At 44.8% G+C, this 19,015-nt stretch overlaps 4 protein-coding genes across 4 annotated transcripts; 1 reads left to right on the forward strand and 3 right to left on the reverse strand.

The window, feature by feature from the left end:
- Positions 1-596: 596 nt before the first annotated feature.
- EAF01_009337 (uncharacterized protein) lies at positions 597-2,322 on the reverse strand (the record flags this gene model as incomplete). The annotated part of the gene is made up of 4 exons (XM_038917593.1): positions 597-782; positions 843-1,788; positions 1,890-2,163; positions 2,217-2,322. 4 exons carry the CDS (start codon positions 2,320-2,322, stop codon positions 597-599), a joined length of 1,512 nt encoding a protein of 503 aa, XP_038767198.1.
- Positions 2,323-3,426: 1,104 nt separating this feature from the next.
- Positions 3,427-4,425, reverse strand: EAF01_009338 (uncharacterized protein; the record flags this gene model as incomplete). The annotated part of the gene is made up of 3 exons (XM_038917594.1): positions 3,427-3,876; positions 3,932-4,311; positions 4,374-4,425. The coding sequence occupies 3 exons, from the start codon at positions 4,423-4,425 to the stop codon at positions 3,427-3,429; spliced, it is 882 nt and encodes a 293-aa protein (XP_038767199.1).
- An 886-nt stretch (positions 4,426-5,311) lies between these two features.
- EAF01_009339 (uncharacterized protein) lies at positions 5,312-9,876 on the reverse strand (the record flags this gene model as incomplete). Its single annotated transcript, XM_038917595.1, has 3 exons — positions 9,422-9,876; positions 9,201-9,365; positions 5,312-9,115 (listed from the first exon to the last, which is right to left on the reverse strand). Exons 1-3 carry the CDS (start codon positions 9,602-9,604, stop codon positions 5,312-5,314), a joined length of 4,152 nt encoding a protein of 1,383 aa, XP_038767200.1. The 5' UTR covers positions 9,605-9,876.
- Positions 9,877-10,864: 988 nt separating this feature from the next.
- On the forward strand, positions 10,865-18,733 carry EAF01_009340 (uncharacterized protein; the record flags this gene model as incomplete). The annotated part of the gene is made up of 6 exons (XM_038917596.1): positions 10,865-18,097; positions 18,148-18,246; positions 18,297-18,378; positions 18,434-18,486; positions 18,542-18,590; positions 18,645-18,733. 6 exons carry the CDS (start codon positions 10,865-10,867, stop codon positions 18,731-18,733), a joined length of 7,605 nt encoding a protein of 2,534 aa, XP_038767201.1.
- Between the last annotated feature and the right edge of the window lie 282 nt (positions 18,734-19,015).

Genomic DNA, 19,015 nt, shown 5'->3' on the forward strand with positions numbered 1-19,015 from the left:
GATATCAATTACATGTATATTTTAAGGCATTGTAAAATCGCATCCTCAACAAGCTTGCCACTTCAGGATTGGAAACGGGGTATGATTGCTTATTAGCTGTCGAAAAAATGGGGATATCGGGCTGCAGTTATTGGTATTGCTTCGGATTATCGTGTGGAGGCTTCAAGTAAGCAATGTGACAAGCTTGCTCACGCCCTTGGAAAGCGGCTTTTACTACCATATCTTTATCTCCTGTCCAGTTATTCCAAGTAGCTTTGTCAAATAGCCAATCTAATAAATCAACAATTTGAACGGCAACGAACAAACATTGAAATCTCATATCGCATTTGCAAGTCTATCATTCTCATTCCTTTCCTTTCCATTCCCTATGCAAAAATAACCACGATGACATACACATGACATCTACTTACTACGCTTCCACGCCCAAATCCACAGATCGTGCTCTTGGCACACTGCAACGCTAATCAAGACGTTTGATCTTTGATCAACGCAGTAATAAGGAAATTCCTTCGCTAGGTATAATATACTACCACTGAAGTTCCGCTCCGCTGCTACCTCCCATGTTGCCCGATTCATCTAATCTCTCCACCCTAGATTTAGGCTTTAGGTACGTTAGGTAAATCATCCGCAGCGGCTTGCGCATCTGAGTGTGAGTGATGATGATGATGACCATGCTCTTTCTTATCTTTTCCCTTTTTCTTGCTCTCCTTCTTTGCGGCTGCCTCGGCGACTAGTTGTTCAAAGGCCATGTAATCGCCTTCTTCTTCTGGGTTGCGTTGAGCCTAAGATTTTTGTTAGTTGTAGCTCGAATATTGTGGACACAGGGAATGGGTAAAATATACCTTGGAGTAGATTTCACCAGAAATAACGAGAGCTTGAGCACGCTCAAGTCTTTTCGCCATGGGAACTTTCTTATCGTTGAGAATCTCGTCACAGACATCCCGGAGAACACCTTGAATCTCAAATTTACTTCCACGCCATGCGGCTGTGAGAATCTTTCCTGTGACGCGACGCTCATATTCGACTTTCTTCTCGTCAGTCCAGTCCTCGCCACCCTTTTCTTCCATCTTGGCCATTTCCTCCATGGTCATTTGCGCATCGATAGCACTGGAGATAGTGTTCCAGGTTTCCTTTGCGATAGTTCCCTTGTCCTTTAATCTCGAGAAGAACCCGCCAATGCCTAAGAATTTCTGGGATTTGAGCAGTCCGGTAGCTTTTTGAAGATAAGTTTGACCGATCGCATGGAGAATATCCAGACCGAAAGATTCCATCTTGAGGTTCTCTACTTCGAGGCGTGTCTTCTCTTGGAAAGCCCTGGTGACATCAGGTCCCTTATCTGTCTCTGTCCATATGCTAATACGATCGATCAACTTCTTTGCCAATGTGTCGACTCGCTCTTTGCGAGCTGCAGCACGTTCTCTCTCGTACGCTGCGAGTTCGTCACGTTGGGCCTTGGAGAGACCACCCTTCTTCTTCTCTTTCTTCCTCAACTCTTTCTCCTCTTCTGTGATCCCTGCGGCAGCCATTTGAGCCTCTTCTTCAGTTTGGTTCATGATGGCTGGTCGGAGAGGAATCTGTGTACGCCTAGGAGTTGATGTTCCCGATGCGGCAGGGCTAGGGACAACTGGTGGCTTCTCCGAGTATGCGGGCGAAGGACTGTCTGGAGTCTCAGAAACAGATGCGGCGGGAACATGGGTAGTTTTACCATCTGCATCTGTCGTCGATGGTCCAGCCTTTTCATCTCCTGCAGCCATACTCTCCTGTTTCGCGGCCTCAGTTCCTGGGAACCTATCATCGCATTAGTCAACCTCTCCAAAGAATCACAAAGCTTCGCGATACCCCTCAGGTTTGCTAGCCGTGCCCCACAATCTTAATAGAACCAAACTCACTCTTCTTCCTCTTCCACGCCTTCTTGCATAGTAATATCCATAGTCTTCGTCAAGTCCTTCATCAAAGTAATCTCTCCAATGAGATCCACGAACGCCTCCCCTCCAAAGATCGTTCCAAAGAACTCTGCCGGGTCCGCAAATCCCTCGCCAGGTTGCGCAGAATCCTTTCCGAATTTATCATATCGTTTGCGCAACTCTTCGTCGCTGAGGACTTGGTATGCTTCGCCAATAGCTTGGAATTTCTCGTGAGCGGTGTCATCGCCGGGGTTCTTATCTATAGTTACATCAATATCGCACGGCTTGAGAGAATTGCTGAAGGATACCTACCCGGATGAGTGATAATAGCTAGCTTTCTGTATGCTTTCTTGATTTCTAATTCTGAAGCGTCGGGTTTGACACCGAGGGCCTCATAGTATGTGGTGTCAACAACCATTTTCAAGGTTGCTGAGGGGTACTCTGGGGAATGAGATTATTTGAGCTGAGCCCAACGGTCAGTTGTAATAGGTAGAGAGATAGAGTAATAAGAGATAATGTAGTATATTCCGCGACTCTAACGATAAGGATAGTCGGGATGGGATGAATGTACAGTGACTTGTTAGGTTTTTGGTGTAAGGCTGAAATTATTTTCTCGAGATTCAAGAATGGAATGCCGAGATTGTGATAGTATGACGCGAGGCTTTATTGACTGTCATAGAAGCGAAGGCGAGGGTGGCTTATGAGCTTATGTAGGTAGGACGGACGGACGTGGGTATTCACAATCACGATTACAAACGAACGGTATCGATGTCTGTCTCTCTTTTTTGTCCCTTTTCTTACTCTGGTGAACAATTCTTTAATAATAATTTGGGTGTTGAGATACACATTAGCTAGATTTTGATGAAGACTTTGCCAAAAACAAAATTCCTTATTATCAGGTCATTTGCTGTCAAGTTTTAACCCAGTACCTACCTACCTACATACATCGTACCTAGTTGTAGTTGTTGTCTCAGTTCGTTTGCATGAAATTTTCGTTCATGGAGGGGCAGTCAAGGATCCATAAAATACAGTATGAAAAGACTGTTTAAGATTAAGATTTCATCAATGCACCTACTGAATTAACTTGAGGGAGAAGGAAACCTTGGAACGTCAGGAAATACTGAATATCATCGCAAAACATGGATTGGGTTTTCAAATATTAGGTCATGAACATGTTCATCTGTTCCAATGGCATGTATGCGCAACAATTAAGCTGGAGAATCCATGCTGGCGTATGTAGAACCGTTGTATATCTTCTCAGCCCCTCAGTCCCTCTGACAATAATGTTAAAGTGGCCCTTGTCAGTGATTGGAGCTATATTTCACATTCTGATCATATCACATGTGTAGAGTACGTTCGAGAAAATCCTAGAACATTTTGCACAATACTAATAAGCATATTGATTTGAGATAAAGCGTGAAGATATTCAACCACGTTTAGAGTAAAGATATGCTTCAGATGATAAGACACAGAATCACAGCCTCTGCATGTGCCCATGTTACATGTTACATGTCTGTCCCAGCTATTTGGTACCGGCAGCAGCCATTCTTTGGAAACATCCCTTGTACGCCTCGTGAATTTCTGGGACTTCATAGCCATACTCGCCCAACTTTTTGACCAGCTTAGTGGTATCCAGCTTGCAATTACTTCTTCCCGCCTTAATGACCTTGGATTGTTCCTCCAATGTGAAGTTCTTCCATGTGAAATCTGGTCTCACATATTGCTTGAAGAGGGCCAAAACCTCGTTGTGAGAAATGGCTCCTGGGTTGGTAAAGTTGTAGATACCGGTATCTTTGTGCTCGGCCATGAGGATGGAAGCAGGGAGAAGGTCGTGGAGAATGGTATTCGAATTGGGGATATCGACTACACGGTCATATTTGGCAATTTTGGTGACGAAGTTTCGGGGGTGGAGATCATCACTGACGGGCATACGAAGTCGGAGGATGAGGGTGTTATTGTATGTCTTCATAACCTTCGCAGTAGTTGTTAGTATCTGTCTCCGAAATCATTCAACGAATTGTACTAACCTCCTCGACGTGGGCCTTAGTTTCCGAGTAGAATGAGCCGGCAAAGTTGGCTGGATCAGTCTCCAAGAATCCGGGTCCGCCAATTGGATGCTCATCGTTATAGGTATAGATACATCCTGTAGCGAAGACAGTGATATGAATACCCTTCAAGTAGCAAACATCGGTCAAGTTCAACGTTCCGATAACATTGCTTCGAATCGTCTCCTCCTTATTATCCTCGCACCAATCGACATTGGGGCGTCCAGTGCAGCCAGCACAGTTCAGAACATGGGTTGGCTTGATCTTTTCAATTTCTGCAATGACAGATTCGCGATTTTGCATGCGAACAGTGGTGGTGTAAACTTCCTTTCCCTGACTTTCAAGGAGAGTCTTGAGATGTCCTGGGGAAACTGGGTTAGCACGGTTCAGAAGCTCTTGAATGGGAGTGGGGTGATAGACATACCAGCAACCCAACCTTCTCCTCCCCAGATCAAAAAGCGGTTTGATGATGACATGATTGAAAGTGTTTGAGTTGATTCTAAACAGTATTTGTTGGGAAATATTGAAGCAGAGATGTGGGAAAAGAAGATATAAGACGGTGAGTGAAAGTAATGTGCTACATAAGCATCAGAGGATTAAGGAGGAGGCGTTGAGGCTGGATCTCATGCAAGGAGGGCCCAGAAAGCAGCGTGATTGATTGATTGAAATGAATTGATACGAGGATATGAGCTGTAAGGGAGCTGCTTATGTATCTCCTTATTATCCCTGAACGGTGAGAGTAGTTAGACTCTAATGGTATCAGATGTGGCAATGAGGGGTCCTTTACGACAAGTTCGTATAATTAATATCGATGCCATTGTAAATGTCAATGAAATATTCCATTTTCCTTTTCCTAACAGGAATCTAACTAAATGTATCGCTCTATTGTCTAGAGTACGTATATACCTAGTACATGTATGTGTACATTCAGTTTCACACAATGCATGCAGCAGTAAATAGGGTTTACTAGTGGGCAACTAATTCAACGTTGTGCTGTATGAATTATTTCCAAGAGTTCGTTTTAGATACCATGCACTGTGCAGCCCCTGTCGGCCCCTAATTCATTATTCAATGGCATTGGCCTATCACGTAGATAGCTCCCCACTTACACACTAGCCTAGATTTGATTTCACACCCTGAGCCCGGGCCAGTAGGGCAGCGATGTTTGTTTGAATGGCATAGCAGAGCAGCTCTTACATTAGTGCTCGAACACAATTTGTTAACATGTTTCGTATTGATCTTGGGTGCTGATAACCTTATGTGAGTTGACACGCCTGTCTCCACAACTACTAAGTACAGATTCTTAAACATTGGGCTATCTTTGAGGAATGAACGACCTCCATCCACACGCGTTTCCATGTGCTAGCCTTTATTGTCACTGCTAGATCTTGGCTTCATGCCGAAACTAGTTCTCGGTGTCAATCTTGAACGACGAACGGCGCTCTCCCTTCGTCTTTGCGCGAGATACTTGCCAAATTCCCATTTACCACTGAAGGTCGATGCGGTCGATGGGAACTTGGTTGATTTTTCAAGGTTCGCCTGCGATTCTTGATTTTCAAGGCTGACATCAACCATTTTTGGTTTATTCGAAGCTAGCGTATTGTACAAGGTCGCCCGTGCTGGCGGTGGAGATATTGATCTTTCACGTGAGGATTTTGATAAACGTTCTTGCGGTCTGCGCTCTCTCGAGGAACCCATTTCACACAAAATACGTGGAGCCTCTCGTTGAATCGGGCTTGCCAACCCACAAGCGTTTGCTTGTACTGATGGTGGACCATCCGGTGTCTTCCGCAAACTCCGTGGTGATGCCACATTTCGGAGAGATGGGGAACTATTAGGGGGCGACGATCCCATATCTGATGAGAATAGCAATTGGCTTGGGGTTTCAAAAAACCTTCTTGGGGCTTTTCCAGGCTCTTTTGAACCCCTTGATGGTGCCGCATTTGTCTTTGGCATTTTGGATGAATTTGATTGTGATACTGACGCTTTAGATGGCAGTAAAAAGTCTTCTGGGGCTCCGTTCCTCGCGGAGCCCCTCAAAACTGTTGTTTTTGAATGAGTCCGCTTCTTACTTTGCCTCGATGGCGTGAGCTCTGTAATTTTTGATGATAGCGATCGATCCGAACTTCTCGAGGATTTTCGTAAGGCAAGTTTTTCAAGATGAGCGGGGGCTCCTGACGGTAAAGGGGCATCGGAATTGGCAAAAGTAATGAGCTCACTAGATTGTTGCCTCACCGAGTTTGCTCTGATGCTCCCGGGACTGATTAACGGTTGCGAGGCAGTGCTCCTGTATTTTTGACGCAAGTCTTCGATAATACCATAATCTGGGGATTCGGGCGATAAAGCAGCTTTGAGACTTTCTGCAGTGATTATTGGTCCTGTTGTTTTATCGAAGTGAGTAAAATAGGGATCAGAAATCCCCAATTCATTGTAGAATCTAATTCCACTCAATCTGTTCCTACTATTGAGGACATGGTCCATGTATAGAGTATAGAACCAAACAAAATCATCCCATAGTGATGTCTGAGGTTGTCTGGTGGGGGTCTCAAGCCATTCCAGATATACAAGTGCACATATGAACTGTCTCTTATTCCCCTTATAGCGTGGGTAAGTATGAGAATACTTCTCAAAAAGCGAAGAAGGCCGCTGCTTTGACTGGTGGGAATGTCCCGAGCTCGGCCGAGTTCTTTCGGGTACAATCGAAGCTCTGGTCATGTTGCGACCGTCGAAAGGGGGAGATGATTGACGTGGAGGTAAGTTTTTGTAAGATGTGGAGGTCTGATCAGAGATCACTGTATCATGTAGATCTGTCTCAAATCCATCGTGGCTCTTTTGAGAATCTTCTAGAAATGCCACGTCTTGTGTTCCTTCGACATTGTTGCTAATTATTCCCGGATCTACTACTGGTGATCGCCTTTGTAGAACCTCTCGTATCTCACGCCTGTTGACTCTTACCATTTCGTTTCTGTCTTTATACGGCATTTCCTCTTGACTGAAACCTAGAACATGTTGTAGAACTAGAGGACCCGCAAATTTCTGTCGTTTGAAAGGACGTTCCCCCTCATGTCCTTGCTCTGGAGAACTCTGACTTAATGGTAAAAGGCTTATGGAAGGGCTCCTACTAGGAGATTGCAAATCATCAGAAGTAGCCCCATCAATATTGGGTATTGGTATAGATTGGCGATGCTGAGTCCTTGATACGCTCGGATAAGCTATGTGGTCATTGGACTTTGATAATATCTGCTGTTCACGAGGGTATTGAACCTTAGAGTTCTTTGGCTCGCTTTTGTCTCGAGGAGTGTCACCGAATGTGTCGATCATCTGAGGAGGTACTTTCGGTAGTTTAGGTGACTGAAATCGCCCGGATTCAGAGATAAGTAAGCTGTCTTCGACCGTTTCGTTTTGTGGGCTATCATAAGTTCCAGGAATCACAAAGTCTGACGACAATACTGCATTCGGCCGTTTTCTGTGATTCGGAGTCTTTTCAACTTGTACTTCAGACTTACGTTGCGCAGTTTCGAGCTGACGCTGTGAAAATCGTGACTGAAAATCTACAGGCGATTTGCGACTCTGGAGTCCGTTGCCTACGTCAGCAGGAACAGGCGAATTTGCCCTCGGAATTTCGTCACCCAGGACATTCGGAATATCCAGTTCCAGCTCCTCGTCATCCGAAAGACTATTAGCTGGGTATTGGACTGATACTGTAGGTGCCTTAACCTTAATAACACAAGTCGCCCTGTTTTCTGTGGCATTGGGAGAAGGTTGCGGAATGGCCTCTTGACAAGCCTCTGAGTCTAGCCCATCAGAAATATCGGAACTATGCGTTCCATCACCATTCTCAATCGTTAAAGAATTCTCTCGATCTGTAATCTGCTCGACGTTATCGTTTTGCCCAAGCACTTGTCTATGCTTTGAGTTGCGATTTGAACTATGGCAACTAACTTCCGTCGCATCACTCAACTTCCTATCTAAATGATGATCCTCATCGTCGCTATGTTCTATTGGTGAGGGGGTGGAATGTCGATTTAACCTTTGATGGGGGGTGTAATTTTCCTCCAACGCCTGTCTAGGTTTCGAGTTTCGTTCTGGACTAGGGCAACTAACTTCAGTCATATCACTTGAGTCACTATCTGACTGATGACTCTCATCACCTTCAAACACAGATTTAGACTGCGGATCTTCATGAGTATATTCTAGTTCTTCAATTCCTTTCGAGTGGCCAAGGGCGGCGGGACTGCCCTTACAATCGTCCCCATTTTCCGTCTCAATAGTGTCCTGGCTCGAGTCTGGCTTAGAGGCCTGACTACTCTGTACTAGATTCTTGGGACTAGCTGAAGCTTGTGCAGCCAGCAATTTCTCATAAAAAGCTAGTTGAGATTGTAGAATTGCTGGGGGTAGATTTGGTACGGATTTACGATCATCTGACAATGAGGCAACCGAGTCCGGACGCTGGCACCAATCGTTCTGTTCTTTTGAAATACGACCATAAGGGTGTGGAATACACGAGATATTTTTCTGAAATGGCAAAATTTCATTAATTGGAGAATTAGCATGGATTTTCCCGCTGGAAGATTCCATAGCCTCGAGGGTCGCATTCGTCTCATCGCCTAGCATCCTATTGTTACCATTTCTTTGTTCATCTATGGAGGGCCTGGAAGACTGTTGGACCTGTAAATCGTTTATGTGTCTCGTGTCATCACCTCTTTCCAAATTTGTGGCAACAGAACTTGATTTTGGTGAAAGTGGTTGTGCTGACCCTGTAATATCGGCCGAGTCAAGTGGTTGTCCCGGCTTACTGAGATGAGAACTATCATTTGTAATTTGGACGGTCGTACCATTCTGAAGAATTGTTAGGACATTCGAAGTGCACAGCTTTGGTTGATGCAGATCAGAAACAGTGCTATTTCCTCTTCTGGATTCCGAAATGCTGGCGGGAACCTGTGTCGCAAGCATAGCAGACTGTGAAGGTGTTGAAGTATTTTGGGATTCGAGTTCGAACTTTTGGTGAACAGTGTTCTCGCGATTCTCCGCATTCAGGAACTCTTTTATTGCATCCAATTTGTTATCAATGGTTCCCCCAATGTCTACAGCACGTGCCGAGCCAGAAACATCTTGCGGTCCTTTGGGCTTAAAACTTAGAATGTTCAGGTATAACCTGGTTGGTCGCTCTACAGCAATATTGAAGTCACACACCCGAAGTTGAAGTTAGTACTCTTTTGGAACTTATCATGAACTGACGAGATCATCATACCAATTGCAACTTCTCCGCTGCTAGAGTTTCTCCAATAAACTCCTCCAGTGTCCTTTTGTGCTTCTCCAAATAGCGACTGAGAAAGTCTTGTTCGAAAATTGCTGTGATCTTGGTGGTACCATCAGATACGATCATAGACTGCATTGAATCCCGCGCCTTGCTGTTCTGTACATGTGTCAACAGACAGAAATAGTGAAAAAAGATTCAAATGATTGACCCACACTAATTAAATGAATCAATCCGGGCTTTTCAAGCTTGATAAAGAGTCTTTCCTGCTCGTAAGAGAATTGTTCGTGAGACTTGCAGGCATTTTCTTGAGCAGTACGCGTTGATTGCAGCCAAACCAGTGCTTCTTCCAAGGATTGTTCAATATTTTGGGCAAGCCAGCTTCGTAAGAGAGTCATGATGAAGATGATTGCTGTGGATTATTTGAGATCTCCAGTGTTATTATATCTAATTCGAATATAAATTCGTGAATCTGAAATCATAATCTCACAAACTCATAGATACAAAGACTACCTAGTGTGTGTAGTATCATAACATGGTGTTGAATTATCCAGCTAGACTTTCTGGAAAGTATTAAAGAACGTTATTGTAGCGACAATAGTTCAAGTGCGCATTCAATATTCATAGCATTGAGATTGTTTAATGTGGTAAATGAATGGATTGAATAGAGTCGAGTCGAGTTGAGTTGAGTTGAGTTGACTTATTAATATAATAATCTGGAAGACGCGTTCGTGATCTCAATTTACAATAGAGTGGAGTACTGGGCACGCTAGGCTAGCTCGAGCTAGGCAAGAATCCATAGGCATGTAATGTGGCGTGTGTGGCTGATGGTGATCGGAATGCCAATACTCCGTCACACATATTATCCTTGATAATGATGATATCTACCCATCCAGCACCGCAGAAACCTGGGACATTTGGAAATATACATACTTTTGTAATATTCGATATCAACTCAAGGAATCATTATTTTGGATCAGAAATAAGATTAGTACGTTCATAGCCCAGTGAATTATCATTAGAACATCAAGGATCCCAATGCATATATGTATTGTTATAAGATACCTGCTAGATATCAAAGTGAGAGTGTTTCCCATGCATGATTTTTGAGTGATTTATTAGTGGACCGCCTTTTCTCGATCATACGAAGCTATCCGTGCTACCCAACTGCTTGTATGAGGGGAAATTCCAATATCCTCACAACGCTTTTCAAATAAAGTGCATTCGTTTCTATTGATCCTTCCCAAAATGCAGCTTACTCTTCGACTCATAAAGCGAAAACAAATACTGCTGTAGCTTATCCAACAATACCAGCAAATTGTTGTTGTCATAAGAAATGCTGCCACCACTTTCCAGTTAGTGATTCTATCAAGGGCATTCATCCCATCTGGCTGACCATTCATCCATCCAGCCAAAGAGCAATCTGCACATTTCGTTCCGCAAGACAACTCATTTAACTTTACAAATCAACTTCATGACATGATTACGCACACTCAAAGCGGTCTAAGCTGTCGCACAACTTTGGTTTATCGAACACAATATATGATTCGCTCTTGATAGGAGGGCATCGGTCTGCTAAGAACCAAGAGCTCCGAGTTCACCCTCGCAGTTTTAACAGGCGAAAAATAAGAAGTTACCGGCGTTTTTATGAGAAGAAAATGTCGTCTCATGGATCCCCAAGACCTTCTGTGATGGCGCCGCTATTGATTCCACTGAAAGCGCGATCTCGTCGAGGATCGCTAGTATCACTTCCTGGAGCCACCCCCGTCGACAAGGAACAGCTGGCACAAGCTCTTGATAAAATACATAGTACTGCTTGTCAGTCAGAGACTCTTACCACGTTCAACGAGTTTGCCCCTCCACCTCCATCCTCCTCGAACCCCGAAAGTAAAGGCTTGGCTGGAGATATTATGCAAAATGGCTTGAGTGGTCTATACAGTCGGTTTAAAGGCGCAGTTGGAGTAGGAAAGGATAAAGCAGGGAGCACCTCCGTGAAAGGTGACAATGAGAGTTTCGACACGATTTCAATCAAGAGTCAAAATGCATCGAATACTCCGGGTTCAAAAGGTTCTGCTGGTCTTGCGCGTGAGGATTCGAGCATCACTGCTTCGCCCATCCAACTTTCAACGACGTCTTCACAAATTCAGTCCCCATCTGTATCTTCGTTCATGGGGAATTCGTCTGGGATGCAGTCACATGCTACCAAATCGTCAAAGGCCTCGCTCTCGTCAGCACCTTTAATCTCAAAATCGGCAGCCAGGCCTCCTCTCAATCCAATGGTTAAGAACGCTTCGTCTTCCGCTGTTGTCCCTACCGTTGCACCTGTCAATGCAGTTGCATTTAAAGAGGGGGAAAAGGCTCGGCTGGGAAGTTCGGATGGAAATGTTACAGATAAAGTAAATAAGAAAGGTGCTTCAGACAGACCCGAACCAGCTTCAGCGTCAGATTATACTCACCCTAACACGTTTGGCTCGGCGAGCGTATCCGAAAGTAGACGTTTTCCAGACCATTCTTCGGGCTTAGACGAGTCGGAGTCGTTTGATTTTGAGCCCATGAAAAGCGAATCTGCTGGGCGAATGTCGCTAGGCAATATAGACTCCAAAAAGGAATCCCAGGAGATGAGATTTCGTGCTAGTGATGGTAGCGCCACAGGAAGGGCCAAATCTCTGAGTAATCCTAAAACAGCATCGTCTACACTTTCTTCCATAAAGAGCTCAGACCCAAGACCGAATGCAACACCGCGTCTCTTCATCCCGGAAACTGCCAGGCGAGGCCCTGCCGTCGAACGTATAACTCAGTCACATCTCCCTGGCTATCAAGCATCACGTGCCTCTTCGACGGATCGCAGTACCGCGGAAGCTAGTCCTGTCCACACGTCTGCACATAATCATGTGCGGCATGATTCTTTTGGTACAGATGAGCGTTCTTCGCGCACTTACTCCGGTAGGGCTCGCATACCCGGCACTACTACAAATGGAGGCAATGCAGAAGTAGTCAGCGCTCGCTTAGAACAAATGAGAAAGCAAGTCCTCAGTAAAGAATTTTGGATGGCTGATGACATCTGCAAAGAGTGTTTCTTATGCGGCGATCCTTTCACTGCCTTTCGCAGAAAACATCATTGCCGAACGTGCGGATGTATCTTTGACTCAAAATGCACACAGACTATTTCAGGTCAAAGATTTGGTGTTCAGGGGTCACTTCGGATGTGTACAACTTGCCTCGATATCATAAACAGGCGTCACGATAGTAGCGGCTCTGAGGATTCAGATGACGAATCAGGCTTGCCGACTTTCTTCCATTCTCAACAGGCAAAGTTTGACTCCTCCACATCAACTAAAATAGATCTGCCGGAGAGTTCAAGTGATTCAGTGAAGATAGGAGACGAATCTAGACCTCTAGCGACCCCAATGATGGCCATACCTGCCACGCGACGAATTGGAGATTCTTCCAACAGGCGGTCCGCCATTCTAGAAATAGATGCACCGCAACTGAGTCGCCCAAGTTCATCCAGATCACTGAAAGCGTTGTCTACTGCTGCGAGGCCTTCATCTTCTAGCCATAGGCGGCATCAGTCAAAACACAACTTTCTTGGTCGTTTCAAAACCCCTGCCGGAGACAGAGCACCATTTCATCGTGGACTGACCGATGATATTGGAAAAGGAACACGTCTACCAGCCTTCCATGACGATAATATTATTGATCCAGATTTGGCACCGTACATGTCGGATGAAGGCTCAAGCGCTGATGAACAGATGAGTATTTTTGCTACTTTGAACAATGGTAACACTACAACTTCTCCTTTCGAAAATGACAGAGTGGGTTTTGGCTCTTTGCTGAACGCTACCAAAAGACATAGGGCTAGAACTGGCGATAAAAGTGTCAGTGGGATCAGTTTCACAAGCCGAGGCTTAGAAGATGCTAGTGCAACTGTTGGGGCTTTTACACGACCCAATCGTCGTCGTAATCTGAGCGTTGCTAGTAACACTTTACATCATACTCGTCCCTCACCAAGACAAATGAAGCCGACAAGCTTAGCGAAGGGGTATGGGAATGTGAATGAAGACATCACTACACCGGAGCACTTATCAGATGTGCCTACGCCGGCAGGCATGTCTTCAAAAATGACTCGAAGTGCATCGATGCGAGATGCTAAAGCTCCTGCTATAGAGCTAAATAATGCTAGTTTACATCATGTCCGACGGCTGCTACATCAATTACTTGAAGACGCAGACGTTCCAAACGTTGCTTCTTGGGAGAAGGCCCTAATACCTATTCTTCTTCAGTGCACGGACGATGTAAACCCAGACGTTCGGCGCGGTGATGACATAGACATTCGCCATTACGTTAAGTTAAAGAAGATACCCGGTGGAAAACCAGGAGATACTTCATATGTATCAGGCGTCGTATTCACCAAGAACCTGGCCTTGAAAAGCATGCCTAGGAGTATTTCGAATCCCCGCATTGTTATTGTATCATTTCCCATTGAATATCAACGCCATCAATCGTCCTTTATGAGTCTGGAGCCTGTTATCGCGCAAGAGAAAGAATTCTTGAGAAACATGGTGAATCGAATTGCATCTCTGCGTCCCCAGCTTCTCTTGGTTCAAAAGCATATTTCCGGGCTTGCTTTGCAATATCTCGCCGAGGCAAATATTGCTGTTATCTATAATGTTAAGCCGTCAGTAATAGAGGCAGTTTCAAGATGTGCCCAGACGGAGGTCATTTCATCTATCGATATGGTAGCTCTAAAGCCAGTACACATAGGCAAGAGTTCTGGCTTTGATGTGAAAACTTATGTCCACGGCGATATTCCGGGGAGAAAAAAGACTTACATATATCTATCGGGGTGCCCAAAAGAGCTAGGATGCACCATCGCTCTCCGGGGTGCTAGCATGCCTGTACTTGCCAAAATGAAGCAGATCACTGAATTTATGGTATACGTGGTTTACAATTTGAAACTTGAAACATGCCTAATGAGGGATGAATTCGTCTTGATCCCGTCCGTGGCAGACACTGGCAATCTCTCGCCTGCAAGACAAAATGGACAGACTTCGAAATCCATAGGCTCGGATACTATACCTCAGCAAGACACAGTTATGGCCGCGAGCAATGTATTGCAGGCTGCTAATGAGTCGAATAAAGTCAAAGGTCTTTCTCAAGATGAGCTCGGCAACAATGAAGGCATATCCGCCGATAAAGTTCTCATTAACCCTGAATCTACAATTGAGGCTCAAACAGCCACACTGACTGACAAAAAGCCGGAAGTGTCCAGAATGATCTCTGCACACGAGTCACATTCTCACTCTTCCCATGACGATCACCTACCAGAAGATGTACCTATGCCAACTTTCTATAGCGATATGGTAGCCAAGCATCAAACTAAAATTCTATCTGCCTCTCCATTTGTGAAGTTTATGCAACCGTATCTATTGGTTAGGGCGAGAGAGCAGGAGCGAAGACTTGTCTATTTGAAAAGGCTTCGTGACCAAGACATGTTTGAAGAGCAGACCGATACAGAAAAATCGAAGCCGCAGAAGTTTCAGCTCATAAAGCCCGACATGGTCCACGAAAGTATTAAGAATGCACCCAGGCAAATCATGGAGGTCCTACACGCTGTACATGATGCCGAGTATGATAAGGCTTTGCACAATTACCAGACACAGACTCGGCAATGGGAGAATTATATTCAAGGGAATCTCAACTTGTTCGATCCGTATGGACACCAAAATATCACTGTGCTATACACAGTCGTCTGCACGGAAACTTCAATTCCTTGTGCTGGGCCCGATCTTCTTACCCTAGCATTCTATACCGAACACGAAATATCAGCAGAAATAGATCCTGATTGTACACTGGGTCAGTATGTAGAGGATCTGTGCTTGACGATCAACACTACCTGTACATTTAATGGCTGCGATCGTAAGATGTCGGAGCATCATCGAACTTATGTTCATGGCGAAGCACGCATAACTGTGTTCGTTGAAAGATCACCTTGTAAGATCAAAGGACTTCAGGATTCCATTTTGATGTGGAGCTATTGCAAAAAATGTCAAAAGGAAACTCAGGTTATGCCCATGTCTGAAAGTACTTGGAAATACTCTTTTGGCAAGTATTTAGAACTATCTTTTTGGAGCAGCGAGTTGCATCTCAGGGCAGGGATTTGTCCCCATGATTTGCATCGTGATCATTTGCGATATTTTGGCTTCCGCAACGTCGCCATTAGGATCCACTACGATCCTATTGACCTTCTTGAAATTGTTGTACCTCGAACAAGAATTACCTGGAAAGTAGATAATGATTTGAGGTTGAAAAACGAGCTTTTTACAAAAATAGAAGAACGGTGGAACAGGTTTATGACATCGGTAGTTTCGAGGATCAAAGGAATTAACATTGATAGCGTGGCACCCGAAAAGGCGGAAGCATGTAAAGCCGAAATAGAACGCTTAACGAAACGTGCGCAAGAAGAACACAGTGCCTTGTTACGCAAATTACAGGATAAATATATGGAATCGAAATACTATGAAATAATCCCATTGAATAGAGCCGTAAGAGCCATGCAAGAGAAGGTTGCAGAGTGGGACGATGCCTTCCAAGATTTTGATGGAAACTTCTTTCCCTCAGAAAAGGACATTCGCCGCCTTGCCGCAATACAACTCAAGAGGATGTTTATGGATCGTGACGAATCTCAAACTTCATTGGTGTCTGTAGAGACGAATGAACCATTGTCTGATGCCGAAGAGAAATCCGCAATTCAAGCACCAACTGAAACCGCAACAGAACCGAGTCAGGATACAGAAGAATCGCCAGATGATCAGCTAACAGTAGTCGAAGACAGTTCAATCCCAGATCTGGCAACGGTTGATTCACAGCCTTCCGATGAAATCCAACCATCTATAGCAGAGGATCCAATTCAATCGCCTCGGCATGAGGGAGTAGAACATCTTGATCTCGCTATTCCAGAAACCACAGATCAAGAAGTTGCTTTGGACACTTTGACACCGACAGATGCATCTGACTTCCTCACATCTAGTCCGTCTGAAATGGAAAGTCCCCCGGACGTAGAAATACCAACAGCGCCTTTAGAAGCAACCCTATCCGAGAAAATCGAAAGATTACGAAGGGCAAACCAATCATATTCTGGCGAGCAAGGGCAATCACAAACGGAGACCTCGGGAATTCCAAGACCAACGGAACGTACAACCTCGCGCCGGAGTGGTGCTTCGCCTCCTCTCAATCGTACTCAGTCGCAGCCTGCAAATACCTTACGTCGCATACAACCAATCTCTAGTAAGGCATATCAACGTCTAGGAGATGCGCGCAAGTCTACTGACACTCAGATCCCATTACTTGAACCTTTGAAGTCATCTACGACAGAGCCGGTGAGACCCACCGACAAGAGACTTTCGGAAAGATTGGGCTTGGGGTCACTCAAACAGAATCGCAAGGCGGGACACTCCCTAATTCCAAGATCTGTGCAGAGTAAACGAAAGGAATCCAAAGTTACAACGCTAGCAAAGCACTTCGAGCAGCTGAGTAGAGAGTTTGAGAAAGAACGTCTACGCGATAGGAGACGAATGGCAGCGAAAGTCACACAATCAAGAGCTTTCCCTAAGGCATCTTCCAAGCCGATTGTCGAGATATACAAGGATATCAACGAAGCTGTAGAGGAACGCGGACCCCCCGACGAAGTTTCCTTAGACTCTGAATCCATACGAGTTAGTACAGAATCTACTGGCATCGCTGAAGGGCTCGCCGAATTTAATATGGACCCTCCTAGTAGTGAGACTCAGCCAGATTCACCAACTGACACGTCTGCCGCTACTGAAGGCGTTGTTGCCGACATTGAAGCCGATGACAGCCATCAAAACTTTAGTCAAACTGGTTCGGATGACGAAGGAGCTGTTAGCGATGCAGATCATTCTTTGATTGGTGACCTCTTGCAGGGCGCGGAGGAATTAGCTGAATCGCTTCGTGTAGGCAAGCCAAATGCTGACCTTCCGCTGGAGATACCAAAGCATGAGAAGTCTAGTCTTATGAAGATGTTAACTAATTTCTGGGCGGAGAGATCTGCCAGTGGTTGGACTCAGCTTGAGTATCCCATTAATGCTGGTGAGCATATATTTGTCGATTCTGATGTTATTATTAGAGAGGATGAGCCGAGCTCGTTGATAGCTTTTACGCTGTCATCGGAACATTATCTGGCTAAGTTGGATGATCTTCGACAACAAGGTCCAGCATGCGCAAAATCTCAAGAGCACGATTCTATGCCATTAGATGGTACACCGGATATATGCGAAGATGGTATCAACCAAGCAGAAGTCGAAACTTCATTATTGCGTGCCACTGGTACTCATCTTGCGTACTCATTCGTCGATTCCTCGGCAAGAATGCAATGCAAAATTTTCTTTGCGGAACAATTTGATGCTGTGCGAAGAAAGTGCGGAGTAGCAGATCGAATCGTAGAATCGTTATCTCGGTGCTTAAAATGGGATTCTAAAGGAGGAAAGACCAAATCCGTATTCTTGAAAACACTCGATGACAGACTGGTTTTGAAACAATTATCCCCCATAGAAACTCAGGCATTCCTCAAATTCGCGCCAGCTTATTTCAACATCATATCCGAGGCGTTGTTTCATGAGTTACCTACGGCCATTGCGAAAATGCTTGGTTTCTTCCAGATTGTTATCAAAAATCCAGCTACGGGCACGGAAATCAAGTGGGATGTGCTGGTAATGGAAAACCTTTTCTATGATCGTTCGCCCACACGCATTTTTGATTTGAAGGGATCTATGCGAAACAGGAAAATCCAGTCTACAGGGGAGCAGAATGAAGTGCTTCTGGATGAGAACATGGTTGAATTTATCTATGAGTCTCCTTTATTTGCACGTGAGGTAAGTAAAGTAAGAGCAACGCATAGTTCATGTCACTGATTTGTGTAAAGCATTCTAAAAAACTTCTTCGATCTGCCATTTTCAATGATACTCTCTTCTTGCAACGAAACGATGTAATGGATTACTCGCTGATGGTAGCTGTGGATGAGGTGAGTGTTGCCAAGTAAATACGGATTTAGCATATACTTACATGATGAAGGCACGAAAAGAGCTTGTCGTCGGAATCATTGATGTAGTTCGTACTTACACCTGGGACAAGAAGTTAGAATCGTGGATCAAAGGTACTGTTTCATCTAGACCTGGTCCTTGTAATTTCATGCTAACGAATACATCTAGATCGTGGTTTTGCTGGTGGTGGCCGCAATCGACCTACTGTCACGTCGCCTAAGGTCTGTGCAATTCTCCTTTCTAACTATAAGTTACGTAGTCTTAACAAGCGTGTAGGAATATAAAAGTCGTTTCAGAGAAGCGATGAATAGATATATCCTTCAAGGTACCAATATCTCCTTTCCCTGGCGATCCTATGTTTGCTAATGAGAATAAATAGCTCCCAACAGTTGGCACCAACCTCTGGATGGAAGACCGAGAAGAGACTCAAGGCAGATGGGGCAAGAGGCAAGAACACCGGTCTTGTGATATGCAATGGGCACGATGCAAATAAGCTAGATGCTTGGCATGATATGAAGCAGAGCTTACGTTGAGAGGTGTACAGACTTAATTGGGCATTGGGCCTTTGAACGGGGGGATTGGGGTGGGGGGAGGGGGGGGGGTACGAAGAATCAATCCCATTACAGGCTAGATTAGGAAGGCGAAGACTTGCGATGTGGCTATGCATTTCACGCCAACTATAGACAAGAATATAGTCCAAGAAAGCCCATTGAATCAAGGTTCAAATTCGTTCTTCAATCATGCAACAGA

This window comes from Botrytis porri (genome assembly GCF_014898465.1).
Source record: "Botrytis porri strain MUCL 3234 chromosome Unknown BPOR_013, whole genome shotgun sequence".
Classification (NCBI taxonomy): Eukaryota; Fungi; Ascomycota; class Leotiomycetes; order Helotiales; family Sclerotiniaceae; genus Botrytis; species Botrytis porri.